The sequence below is a fragment of the Symphalangus syndactylus genome, chromosome 18, assembly GCF_028878055.3.
Source record: "Symphalangus syndactylus isolate Jambi chromosome 18, NHGRI_mSymSyn1-v2.1_pri, whole genome shotgun sequence".
Lineage (NCBI taxonomy): Eukaryota > Metazoa > Chordata > Mammalia > Primates > Hylobatidae > Symphalangus > Symphalangus syndactylus.
Genome location: NC_072440.2, coordinates 30,313,492 through 30,327,121, shown reverse-complemented (window position 1 = coordinate 30,327,121; position 13,630 = coordinate 30,313,492). Strand labels below are relative to the sequence as shown.

At 43.3% G+C, this 13,630-nt stretch overlaps 2 protein-coding genes across 14 annotated transcripts in view; both read left to right on the top strand.

The window, feature by feature from the left end:
* The window catches only part of RAD17 (RAD17 checkpoint clamp loader component), an 84,956-nt gene extending 77,826 nt beyond the window's left edge, over nucleotides 1-7,130 (top strand). For all 9 annotated transcript variants that reach the window (XM_055252996.2, XM_055252989.2, XM_063623179.1 and 6 more), the window contains 2 exons: nucleotides 2,833-2,890; nucleotides 6,362-7,130. In XM_055252996.2, coding sequence (XP_055108971.2) covers nucleotides 2,833-2,890; nucleotides 6,362-6,623 — 320 coding nt within the window. In that variant the 3' untranslated portion in view covers nucleotides 6,624-7,130. The remainder of the gene's footprint in view (nucleotides 1-2,832; nucleotides 2,891-6,361) is intronic.
* A 240-nt stretch (nucleotides 7,131-7,370) lies between these two features.
* Nucleotides 7,371-13,630, top strand: part of MARVELD2 (MARVEL domain containing 2) — a 29,482-nt gene continuing 23,222 nt past the window's right edge. The window contains exons 1-2 of one of the 5 annotated variants that reach the window (XM_055253000.2): nucleotides 7,371-7,516; nucleotides 12,154-13,317. In XM_055253000.2, the coding sequence (XP_055108975.1) occupies nucleotides 12,169-13,317 (1,149 nt within the window). In that variant the 5' untranslated portion in view covers nucleotides 7,371-7,516; nucleotides 12,154-12,168. Of the gene's footprint in view, nucleotides 8,069-8,089; nucleotides 8,284-12,153; nucleotides 13,318-13,630 lie in introns of those variants that run through there. The other 4 variants (XM_063623183.1, XM_055253001.2, XM_055252999.2 and 1 more) reach the window with 4 other exon arrangements.

The window sequence follows — 13,630 nt, the reverse complement described above, 5'->3', positions numbered from 1 at the left end:
TAATTTTTGTCTTTTTGTTGATACTCTTCTTCATGAGACATTGTCATTACAGCTTTCTTTACTACTTTAAGCATGATTTCCTTTTCTACTTTGAAAATATTTTTAATGGCTTATCTGAAGTGTTTTTCTGTTAAATTTAATGTCTGAGCCCTCGCAAAGGCAGTTTCTTTTACCCACCTTTTTCTTGTGTGTAGGTCACACTTTCCTGTTTCTTTACATGTCATAATTTTTGTTGAAAACTAGATGTTTTAGGGAATATATTGTAGCAATTCTGGAGAATATTGATTCTCCTCCTCTGGGGCTTGTTTTCATTGTTGTGTGCTTGTTTATTTGTTTAGTGACTTAGCTAAACTCATGTAATGAAGTCTGTCTTTTGCAATATGAAGCCTTCCTCCCTCTTCAGAGAGCTCATCCTTGGCTGTGCCCACAGTTTACTTGGGATGATGGTGGTTTTAGCAGAGCTCACTTTTTCTCTTTCCCTGATATCTGTGTATAGCTCTTTGCTTCCTTTGTTATCACACTGTTGGCTACCCTAATTACTTTTTTTTTTGAGGAAAGGGTCTCGCTCTGTCACCCATACTGGAGTGCAGTGGTACGATGGCTCACTGCAACCTCCGCCTCCCAGGCTCAAGCAATTCTTATGCTTCAGCCTCCTGAGTAGCTGGGACTACAGGCGTGTGCCACCATCCCCAGCTAATTTTTCTATTTTTAGTAGAGATGGCGTTTCACCATGTTAGCCAGGCTGGTCTTGAACCTGACCTCAAGTGATCCACCCACCTTGGCCTCCCAAAGTGCTGGGATTACAGACGTGAGCCACTGCGCCTGACTGCTCCCTAATTACTATCTAATTGCTCTGTTTTCAGCAGTGTTCTAGGACAAAAATTTCTCCACAGTCTGATCCAATTTAATTTGGGCAGGTGTAGGCTTTCAAGCCAGTTTCTGAGGGTTGTTCTGAAACCAGGAAGGCTTTTCTTAGTTGTCTCTTTCCCTGGTTGTTTCTTATGAACTAGTTGGCTTATGCTTAGCTTGTTCTTATTTAAGAGGAGCTGGTTTCCGGGGTGCCCTTTAGGCTTGAACTTCCCCACACTATGTTTCAAATAAAGTGAGTTCCTTTGGGGAAGGCTTCAGAGCTTTTTCCTATGGACTGCCTCTCCTCTGGGCAAAATCTCTAAGCCACTTATTCTGGGTGGGTGCCCAGCTGCAGAGGTAGCCTCTGATTATTTTGGCTTGCCTCTCCCAGTGTGGACCCTCTGCTATGTAACAAGCTGGGGTAAGGGAGACTGCAGTTGGGACAGGGGACAGTGCCTTTGGGTTAGAACCTCTTATCCTATGAGTAGGGCCAGGTGGAGAAAGGAAGCCGCAAACACCCTGCTGCACTCCAGTAGGAAGGAGTCCTTAGTTCTTGGCTGTACCCACCTGGAATGAAATGTTCATCAAGCTGAGCCCTCTCAGCTCAGGGTTGGGAATGGGAGGGAGGAGATAATGGCTCAAATGCCTCAGATTCTTCATGTTTGATTTTCTTGAATAGATCTTTTCTCATTTGCTGTATGCTATTAGGACAATTTCCAGAGACTTTAAATGATTGATTTTTAAAAGTTTTCACCGATTTAGCTTATCTCTGGGAGTGGGTGCACAAGAGCTTATGCTGTCATCCTGAAAGTTTACTATGTCATTCTTTTTCTTTTTGAATTTTTAATTGTGATAAAGTATACAAAGCATAAAGTTTATCATCTTAACCATTTTGAATTATGCAGTGCAGTAGTGTTAAGTATATCCACCTTGTTCTGCAACCAGTTTCCGAAACTTTTGCTTCTTGCAAAACTGAAATTCTGTAACTATTAGCATTAATTCCCCATTTTCCCTTCCCCCTGGCAGCCACCATTCTACTTTTTTTTTTTTTTTTTTTTTTTTTTTTTTTTTGAGACGGAGTCTCGCTCTGTCGCCCAGGCTGGAGTGCAGTGGCGCGATCTCAGCTCACTGCAAGCTCCGCCTCCTGGGTTCACGCCATTCTCCTGCCTCAGCCTCTCCGAGTAGCTGGGACTACAGACGCCCGCCACCACGCCCGGCTAATTTTTTGTATTTTTTTAGTAGAGACGGGGTTTCACCGTGGTCTCGATCTCCTGACCTCGTGATCCGTCCGCCTCGGCCTCCCAAAGTGCTGGGATTACAAGCGTGAGCCACCGCGCCCGGCCAGCCACCATTCTACTTTCTGTCTTTATTAATTTATGACTCTAAATACTTCATATAAGTGGAATCATACAATATTCGTTCTTTTGTGACTGGTTTCACTTAGAATGATGTCATCGCAGTTCATTTGTGTTACAGCATGTGTCCTTTTTAAAGCTGAGTAATATTCCATTAGATGTATATACCATATTTGGTTATCCATTCATCTGTTGATGGACACTTGGGTTGCTTCCACCCATTGATTATTGTTAATGCTGATATGAACATGGGCATACAAATATCTTTTTGAGACTCTGCTTTTAATTATTTTGGGTATATACCCAGAAGTGGAATTGTTAGACCATATAATAATTCCATTTTTAATTTTTTGAGGACACACTGTACTGTTTTCCACAACAGCTACACCATTTTACATTCCCATGAGCAGTGCACAAGGGTTCCAGTTTCTCTACATCCTTACCCACACTTCTTGTTTTCTGGTTTTTTATAACAGTCATCCTAATAGATGTGAATTGGTATCTCACTATGGCTTGGATTTGCATTTCTCTAAAGATTAGTGATGTTCAGCATCTTTTCATGTGCTTATTGGCCATTTGTATATTTTCTTTGGAAAATTGTTTACAACTTTTAAAAAATCTGTTTCAGCTCAGATTTCTTTTATCCAAGATATTGGAAGGCTCCCTCTGAAGCGACACTTTGGAAGGTAAGCTGATCATCTCAATTTCCAAAAAGCTGATAATGAAATGTCTACTGAATATGTTCAATATGAATCAATAACTGTTATCTGTAACATCCAAGAAAGACATACTGGACCTAATAATTTATAAACATAATTGTATTGTAGACCCTTCCTTTTCTTTAATATAACAGCATATTTTCACCCACTCCCAATGGACTATACCAGATTAAATGGAAGCGTGGAATCACAAAGGCAGAGGAATCTTTAAGATCCTCCGATTCAGCAAATCTAGAAACCCCTTTCCAGCTTTCCTGTTGAGAGATATTCTTAGCCTATGCTTGAAGACCTGCAGTGACTAGGAACTGCCTTAGAAAGTAGAAGAGTCCTTCATATTTTCTTATTTTAGAAAATTTAGACAAGCAAAAAATAGATGTCTATCTATCTATATATATACTATTCATTTTATTGGAAAGTAGCTTCTGTGCCATTATCAGTGATTAACACAAAACCTATATTTCGGTTTGACTTAGCTTATTTCTAAGATCGAATTAAGCACTCAGGAATTGTTTAAAGATTTTTAAAATGGCCGGGAGTGGTGGCTCATGCTTGTGATCCCAGCACTTTGGGAGCCTGAGGCAGGTGGATCACCTGAGATCAGGAATTCAAGACCAGTCTGGACAACATGGTGAAACCCCATCTCTACTAAAAATACAAAATTTAGCCTGGTGTGGTGGCACATGCCTGTAATCCCAGCTACTCAGGAGGCTGAGGCAGGAGAATCGCTTCAACCCAGGAGGTGGAGGTTGCAGTGAGTCAAGATCATACCATTGCACCCCAGCCTGGGCAACAAAAGCAAAACTCCATCTCAAAAAAAAAAAAAAAAAATTAAAAAATCTTGCTTACTGAATGCATGGACAAAAGTAAGTGATAGAAATGGCAACTCTGACTCCTCCTACCTTTTCTCCTATTTCTGGTCCCAAATGGAAAACTCCTGTGATGTGAGCTTTTTTGCCCCTCTCTACCCTCAAAGATTCACTGAGGCCTTTGTAGTGTTAATGTTTTTTTCTGTATACTGGCTTAGCTATGTGGAGCCCATCTTTCCTATCACAGAAAGATCATGATGGATGGATCTTGAAGCATTGTCCCACTGGGATGTGATCAGGGCTTATACATTTCATAAACACTGCTTTTCTTCTCACATCCCTCTGAATGAAAGCAGGACCAAGTCTCTTTGATGGCTTCTCTCCCCCACCCACTAAGATTGTGGTATCAAAATAAAGACAAGTATGTTCTATTGTATTTTTGCTCCTGAGATGTATTGGGTTGCTGCAATTTATACAAGCCTAAATTGAATGAGAATCTTCACTATTTTATTATTGGTTCAACTACCTACTTGATGTGACTTGAGAGGCAGTATTTTCTTTTTTTTTTTTAGACAGAGTCTCGCTTTATCGCCCAGGCTGGAGTGCAGTAATACAATCTTGGCTCACTGCAAGCTCTGCCTCCCAGGTTCATGCCATTCTCCTGCCTCAGTCTCCCGAGTAGCTGGGACTACAGGCGCCTGCCACCACGCCCGGCTAATTTTTTGTATTTTTAGTAGAGACAGGGTTTCACCGTGTTAGTCAGGATGGTCTTGATCTCCTGACCTTGTGATCCGCCCACTTCGGCCTCCCAAAGTGTTGGGATTACAGGCGGGAGCCACCGCGCCCGGCCACGAGAGGCAGTATTTTCAGTGCTATATATTACAGTGACTGGTACTATCTTTTATTTATGTTGACCATATTTAAAACCATCGTTCATATGTTTAGTATTTAGTTTTAAATGTTAATACTTAATATTTAATAGATGTTTAATTTCCTATAATTCAACCTACACATTATTTTTGCCCATTTAGCTTTTTTTCAGCTTTTACTATCCCAGCCTTACAGATAAGTCATCATGCATTTCAAATACTATTTACTTAGAATGAATTCCTACAAATGAAATTGCTGGATCAATAGGTATATACCTTTTGGGGCTTTTCCTCTTTATTGCCAAATTGTTGGCAAGAATATTTTGCCAATTTTATATCCACTTACAGTGTATCAGTATGTTCTTTTCTCCTAACCCTTGCCACCACTGGGTTTTAAAAGTATCTTTGCCAGTTTAGAAGATGACAGTAATAGGCCAGGCGCAGTGGCTCATGCCTGTAATCCCAGCACTTTGGGAGGCTGAGCTGGGTGGATCATCTAAGGTCAGGAGTTCGAGACCAGCCTAGCCAACATGGTGAAACCCCATCTCTACTAAAAATACAAAAACTAGCTGGGTGTGGTGGTGCCTGCCTGTAATCCCAGCTACTCCAGAGGCTGAGACAGGAGAATCACTTGAACCTGAAGTGGAGGTTGCAGTGAGCCAAGATCGTGCTATTGCCCTCTAGCCTGGGCGACAGAGCAAGACTGTCTAAAAAAAAAAAAAAAAAAGATGACAGTAGTAGCTCATTATGTTAATTTTCATTTTTAAAATTACAAATTAGATTTAACAATTTTAGTAACCATTTGTATTTGTTTTATAAGTTGTCCATGTTTGTGCCCATTTTTCTATTATATTTCATTTTTTCCTTTTTAATTTGTAAAAATTCTTTACTGAAGGCTGGGTGTGGTGGCTCACACTTGTAATCCCCACACTTTGGGAGGCGGAGGCAGGTGGATCACCTGAGTTCGGGAGTTCAAGATTACCCTGACCAACATGGTGAAACCCCATCTCTACTAAAAATACAAATTAGTTGGGCTTGGTGGCGTGTGCCTGTAATCCCAGCTATTTGGGAGGCTGAGGCAGGAGAATCGCTTGAACCTGGGAGGCAGAGGTTGCAGTAAACTGAGATTGCACCACTGCACTCCAGCCTGGGCGATAGAGCAAGACAGTCTCAATAAAAAAAAAAAAAAAAGAAAAAATCTTTACTGAAGACATTATTTCTTTTTATTTTTAGGTGTTTTTGTTGTTGTTGTGGTTTGGTTTGTTTTTTTGTTTGTTTGTTTTTTGTTTGGAGACAGAGTCTTGCTCTGTTGTCTAGGCTGGAGTTCAGTGGCATGAGCTTGGCTGACTGCAACTTGCGCCTCCTGGGTTCAAACAATTCTCCTGCCTCAGCCTCCTGAGTAGCTGGGATTACAGACGTGTGCCACCACGCCTGGCTGATTTTTCTATTTTCAATAGAGATGGGGTTTCGCCACGTTGGCCAGGCTGGTCTTGAACTCCTGGCCTCAAGTGATCTGTCTGCCTTGGCCTCCCACAGTGCTGATAGTACAGGCATGAGCCACCGTGTTCAGCTCCTTTGTGTATTTTAAGTTGTAGGAACTTACTCACAGTTTGTCATTTACCTTGTAGTTTTGTTTCTATAAAGGGACTAGCTAAACAGCACAATGTAGGTAAATGAAAGATGGCTTCATAATCATCACACTCATGGTGTAATTTAACAGTCTCTTCCTTTGGTTCTTAATGCCTGCACTGTGAATCCGCCAGATTGAAAATGGAAGCCCTGACTGAGAGGGAACATGGAATGATAGACCCTGACAGTGGAGATGAAGCCCAGCTTAATGCAGGATATTCTGCAGAGGAATCTCTGGGTGAACCCACTCAAGCCACTGCGCCGGAAACCTGGTCTCTTCCTTTGAGTCAGAATAGTGCCAGTGAACTGCCTGCTAGCCAGCCCCAGCCCTTTTCAGCCCAAGGAGACATAGAAGAAAACATAGTAATAGAAGACTATGAGAGTGATGGGACATAGAAGCCAGCCTGCTAATCAGATTGCTACTTCACAGCTTCATTTTTGTTTCATTCAATGGTACTTCAGCAGAGTTAATATGCTTTTCTGATGAATTACACAACAGTTTGTTAATTCTTCATTCTTGTAGTATTTCATCACAAGAAACCTCTTCTGTCATCTTGAAGTAAATAGAAGATCAAGACTTCAAATCTCTTAATTTTTTCTGTATTTATTAAATCTGTGAGTGGTTTAAGGAGCGGTCAGTGTGTATAAAGTGTGTTTGAACATTATGCCAAATATCAAAATGTGAAGGACTAATTCAGGATGCAAAAACGTTATGGGGGGTTGTAAATATGAACTATACAACAGTTTAGGATGCAATTATGAGTGTAAACTGTGTGCCTTATTTACACTTTATTGTCTCCAGCTTCTCAGATAAAGTTTTGATGTGTTGTACAGTGGAATATCTTAGATACTTTTTGGAAAGTATTTACATAAGTTATATCACAATTAAAATGTTGAATTTCATTTTGTTTCTCCTGTCTTTTAACATTATCTAGCATGCACTGTCTGCCATGGGTCCTTAGGCACAGTGCACGAATCTCCCTCCCCCAGTGTCAAACTTTTCAAAAGATAGGGAAGAGGATGGCAACATTGCGATGAAAACTGTAAACTATCTTTCCAAAAGAGCCCAGTGTGTAGTCATTGCCGCGAGGTGCCGGCTGGTGGCACCGAGCAGCCTGGGCCCAGAGCGGGAGTCGGGCCGACAGATCCGGGCGGGGCAGAGCCGGGCGGGGCAGAGCCGGGCGGGGAAAGCTGGGCTCGTCCCGTCCCGGCCCCGCCCCCACCCCGGGAGCCCGATACCGGTTTCAGAGTCCCGGGCGGCGTGCGCGCTCTTCCTGGCGGCTGCGCAGGTAAGTGGGACCGGGGTGGGGCCACGTGACCGGGAGAGGAAGGCCCGGCGGCCCCCGGCCCAGGTGTGCGGGGCGGAGGGGTGCCCGCGCTCGGCGCTCAGCCTGCCATAGCGCGCGGGGGAGGCCGGAGCCAGGGATCCGGGGAGGCCCGCGTCCCGCCGGGTTTCGCTTTGAGGACGCAGGTGCGGCCGAGCTGCCGTCCTTCCGGGCGCGGGGCGGGGCGCCCACCTCGGGGCGATCCAGGTGTTCCTTACCTGGGAGGTCTTCTGTCTTAGTTTCGGCCTCGTTGGGGCGGAATCTCTAAAGAGAGTGGGCTTCAGCCAGAAACGCGAAGACGAACGCCTAGCCGGCGCGGGCAGAACCGAGGACACAATGAGATTTGTGGGACCGGGCGCCCAGAGGCTGGCGCAGGGGAGACCCCACAGCGAAAATGCTCGGTACCCCCGGACAGTCGTGGGTTAGTTAGAACTGCAGAGCCCTTCCTGACCCCTCGGAAGCGCAGAAGTATCCGAAATTACCCGTTTCTTGGGTCCAGCAAAACTTTTAAGCCAGGTAAACCGGTGGTTCTCCTTGTGTAAAGGTGACCAGGCATGATTCCTGTGACACTTTGCTGGGGGAGCCATTTCTCCTGCCACTGCCGCGGCTTTCCAAGATGAGTGTCCAAGAGTGGAGTAAGGGTCCGGGGGCCTGAGCAGGACAAAGACACACGCTGCCGCGGCCTGCGCGACCAGAACGGACTCTCAGTGACATCCTGAAAGACATTAGGGGTATCCAGATATTTAAGATGTAATGAAATACAACTAACCATTCCCTTCTAAAAATCGCATTATCTTGCTTTTCCACAACTCTTTAATAATTGCTTGTTTTTTCTTTAAAAATAGATAAGGTGGTTTGATTCAAATAAGCCACTTCACAGGTGAAGAGTTAAATCCATTACAGTGAATCGTATGTTTACCAGTGAATTGAATTAAGCATAGCGTATGCTGTAAATGCTATGTAAAACTTGCTAAAATAATTTGTTGTGCTTTTGCTTCTACATTTCTTAGAAATGTGTTTCAAAAACTAGAGTCGTAATAGCGTTTCTAGAACTTACACTTTTTTAGAGAAAGAAAGAGAAAGGTACAAAAATAACTGATTGTTATAATATACAGAGCCGCTTTGCATTGGGCACCCTGCTGGGGCCATCACAGTTAATCCTCTAAGGTCGGAGTGCCCTATTAGGAGACCCTGGGTTTCCACCCCATTCCCTTGTCTCCAGTCTGTACATACCCTCTGTGCCTTGCTTGCCCTCTTAACATTTCTACCTGGATTTTTAACGCATCTGAAACACTCTTCAGTCTGTTGCTTCCCAAGGCTAAGCTGGACGGGTGGAGAATGAAGTATAGATAGATAAAATGATCAGATGTCTGGGGTTTACTTCAGAGGACTCTATTGGCAGAGGAAATAGTATGGGGAGTATAAATGAAACAAGTTTGGCCATAAATTGGTAAGTGTAGAAGCGGGATGTGGGTACACAAGGGTTCATAATACTATTCTTTCTACTTTTTATTATGTTTAAAAAATTCTATAATAAAAATTTTAAATACCTGTCTAGCATTTGACCTCTTCTCACGATCTCAGTGATCCATTGGATTATTTCAATGGCCTAGCCAGTCTTCCTGTTTACCTCTTGCCTTCTGGAGTGTACTGTCAACACAGCATCCATAGTGATACTGTTAAAACAAGTCAAATCATGTCACTCCTCTATTCAGAATCCTCCAGTGGCTTCTCATCTCACTCCTAGCAAAAGACAAAGTCGTTTCTTTCCAGTGGTTTTCAAGGCCTTACATGATTCAGATGGCCTCAGTTCTACTATTCACCTTCTTACCCACTTTGCTGCTGCCACAGTAGCCTCCAGGCCTAAATATTTCTCGAACATACCAGGCACTCCTGTCTCAGGGCATTTGCGCTAGCTATTCCTTCTGCCCGAACACTTGTCCCTGATAATGGCCTGGCTTCCTCCTTCACCTTCAGTTCTATACTCAGATATCCCTTTCTCTATGAAGATATCTCTGGCCACTCGGTTTAAGATTGTAACATCCTGTCCCCATTTCAGTCTTTACCCCATTTCTCAACTTTGTTCTTTAGCATACTGTATATTTCATTTATCTATCATCTGTCAATCTGCCGGGCACTCCCCCAGTTAAAGCATCATGAAGGCAAGGATTTCAGTCTGGTTTGTCCACCAGTATACCTTCAGCATGCCTGTTGCAAGGCAGGTTAAATGTAGGGTCTTCGTTTTCCAAAGTAAAATAAAATAAAGCCTTAGGAATTTCCAAATTGTTCAACAGTGTAAAGATGGGGTTATCAGACCAAGTGCAGTGGCTAACACTTGTAATCCCAGCACTTTGGGTGGCCAAGGCAGGAGGATGGCTTGAGCCCAGGAGTTCAAGACCAGCCTAGGCAACATAGTGATACTTAATGTCTACTAAAATTTTTAAATAATTAGCGGCCGAGTGTGGTGTCTCACACCTGTAATCCCAGCACTTTGGGAGGCCGAGGCGGGTAGATCATGAGGTCAGGATATCAAGACCATCCTGGCTAACATGGTCCCCATCTCTACTAAAAATACAAAAAATTAGCCGGGCGTGGTGGCGAGTGCCTGTAGTCCCAGCTACTTGGGAGGCTGAGGCAGGAGAATGGTGTGAACCTGGGAGGCAGAGCTTGCAGTGAGCCGAGATGGCACCACTGCACTCCCGCCTGGGCGACAGAGCAAGACTCCATCTCAAAAAAAAAAAAAAAAAAGGAATTAGCTGGGTATGGTGGCATGCACCTGTAGTCCCAGCTACTCAGGAGACTGAAGCAGCTGGAGTGCTTGAGCCAGGGAGATTGAGGCTGCAGTGAGCTATGATTGTGCTGCTACGCTCTGGCCTGGGAAACAGAGTGAGACTCTATCTTGAAAATATTAAATAAACAAAACAATAACAAAAAAGATGGGGTTATCAATTTTAATTTTGAGACCTTCATAGTATCAAGTACAATACTATGTGCCCAGGTTAAGTCTTCAATAATGAGACTTGGCAGGGTGTGAATGAAAAAAATTTTTTAAGTCTTCAAGGAAAATACTTATAAACAATTTGAGAGAAATTCAGCATACCTTAAACTTAGTAGTTAATTCACAAATGGTTTCCTTCTTTCTGTATATGGGTGCAGAGCATTGATTTCATGAATCAACAGGCTTAGTAAAAGTGCATTTTCTTTGCTTTATTTTTGAGGTGGATTGAATACCTCCTGAGATACTTGAGTCTCTCCTTGGGAACAGTGAATCACCTGAATTGCTCTGGAAAGAGTAATAGTAATGGTCATTGCTGCCATTCTCTATTGTGCCTTGGGGGAGCCTTTGCCTTTGGTGATGTTGTCTCTGAGATTCAACTTTTTTACATCTAGTTTCAATTGTTAATATTTTAGACTGGAAGAAGCAAGTCCTCTAAAATGACTTTGTTGATTTAGGAAGGGGAAGGGCTGTGCACTCCCTGTTTTTTAACAGACTGCCTCTCCTAGGCTATTCCAAGTGAAAATGAAGAATATTTGCTGACTCATCAAATTTCGCTACACTCAAACTCTTAGTATTTTGATTTAGATGTTTGAGGAAATGACTGTAGTTGGGAGTGTGTTCGCGTTCTGTTTTGTTAAAGTTTTGTCACTTTTGTTCTTTATTTTATTGTTTAATAGGGCTCACAGATAAATTAGATTTACAAATACTTCATTTTTCATTTCTTTTTTTTTTTTCTTTTTTTGGAGACAGAGACTCGCTGTGTCACCCAGGCTAGAGTGCAGTGGTGTAATCATAGCTCACTGTAACCTCCGACTCCTGGGGTCAGGTGATTCTTTCCTCCACCTCAGCCTCCCAAGTGGCTGAGACTGTGGGCACAGCACCACACACGGCTAATTTTTAAAAATTTTTTGTAGATACAGGGTCTCACTATGTTGCCAGGCTGGTCTTTAACTCCTGGCCCTAAGTGATCCTCCTGCCTTGGCCTCTCAGAAGTGCTAGGATTACAGGCATGAGCCATCATGCCCAGCCTAAGATTTTAAATCTTGATTGCACTTAAAATGGCATAGAATGATGACTGTATCCCTGGGTAATATAATTGTTTAAAATATACAAAATCTATTGTTTTAAAACATACATATTTATCTTTTTTCTTTTTTTTTTTTTTTTTGAGACAGGGTCTAGCCTTGTCACCCAGGCTGGAGTGCAGTAGCGCAATCTCAACTCACTGCAACCTCGGCCTCCCGGGTTCAAGCAGTTTCAAGCGGTCTATACCTCAGCCTCCTGAGTAGCTGGGATCACAGGCGCATGCCACCACTCTTGGCTAGTTTTTGTATTTTTAGTAGAGATAGTGTTTCACCATGTTGGTCAGGCTGGTCTCAAACTCCTGACCTGAAATGATCCGCCTGTCTTGGCCTCCCAAAGTGCTGGGATTACAGGCATGAGCCACCGCGCCCGGTCTCATATTTATCATTTTTGTATATCATAATAATTAGACATGATCCTGTTGGTCTCCTAAATACTTTTTGCTACTACATGAATAAAATCAGCACCATTGAGAGGATAAGTAACTAATCATAAGTGATAACTTTAAATTTGGCCACAGGTGTGAAAATCACAAATGTCGTCAAATGATGGAAGATCCAGGAATCGGGACAGGCGCTATGATGAGGTACCAAACGACCTGCCTTATCAAGATAGCACCATAAGAACCCACCCAACTCTCCATGACAGTGAGCGGGCAGTGAGCGCTGATCCCTTGCCACCACCCCCTCTCCCATTACAGCCACCATTCGGCCCAGACTTCTACTCAAGTGACACAGAAGAACCAGCTATAGCGCCAGATCTCAAACCAGTAAGGCGCTTTGTCCCCGACTCCTGGAAGAACTTTTTCAGAGGGAAGAAAAAGGACCCCGTATGGGATAAGCCAGTGTCTGATATCAGGTACATCTCCGATGGAGTGGAGTGTTCACCACCAGCCTCTCCAGCAAGACCAAACCACTGTTCGCCCCCCAACTCCTGCAAAGATCCCTACGGAGGGTCAGAAGGAACGTTTAGTTCCCGGAAAGAGGCTGACGCAGTGTTTCCCCGGGATTCCTATGGATCTCTAGACCGACACACACAAACAGTTCGAACATACAGTGAGAAGGTGGAGGAGTACAACCTGAGATACTCCTACATGAAGTCGTGGGCAGGCCTGCTGAGAATACTGGGTGTGGTGGAGCTGCTTTTGGGGGCCGGTGTCTTTGCTTGTGTCACAGCTTACATTCACAAGGACAGTGAGTGGTACAACTTGTTTGGATATTCACAACCGTATGGCATGGGAGGCGTTGGTGGACTGGGCAGTATGTATGGGGGCTATTACTACACTGGCCCTAAGACCCCTTTTGTACTCGTGGTTGCTGGATTAGCTTGGATCACCACCATTATTATTCTGGTTCTTGGCATGTCCATGTATTACCGGACCATTCTTCTGGACTCTAATTGGTGGCCCCTAACTGAATTTGGAATTAACGTTGCCTTGTTTATTTTGTATATGGCCGCAGCCATAGTCTATGTGAATGATACCAACCGAGGTGGCCTCTGCTACTATCCGTTATTTAATACACCAGTGAACGCAGTGTTCTGCCGGGTAGAAGGAGGACAAATAGCTGCAATGATCTTCCTGTTTGTCACCATGATAGTTTATCTCATTAGTGCTTTGGTTTGCCTAAAGTTATGGAGGCATGAGGCAGCTCGGAGACATAGAGAATATATGGAACAACAGGAGGTAAGTGATTTCATAATCCCTCGTTTGTGTGTGTATGTTTGTTTTTTCGGTTATTTATTTGCTCCCTTGTTAAAAAATGGATAGTGCTCAAAACAGAAAGCTTTCATAGAAATCTTTTCTTTCTTTCTTTCTTTTTTTTTAAATGGTCTGAGATTCAAAAGTCCTAGTGCAATATCTGACATGCGTTGACTGGGATAACCCACTCTGGTGTTTGGCTGTTATATAACATTGCAAGTAGACACCAGATGTGTAATATATAGTTTGTTGGCTGCATTATTATGTCTGTCTGAAGCTTAAGGGAAAGATACAGCTA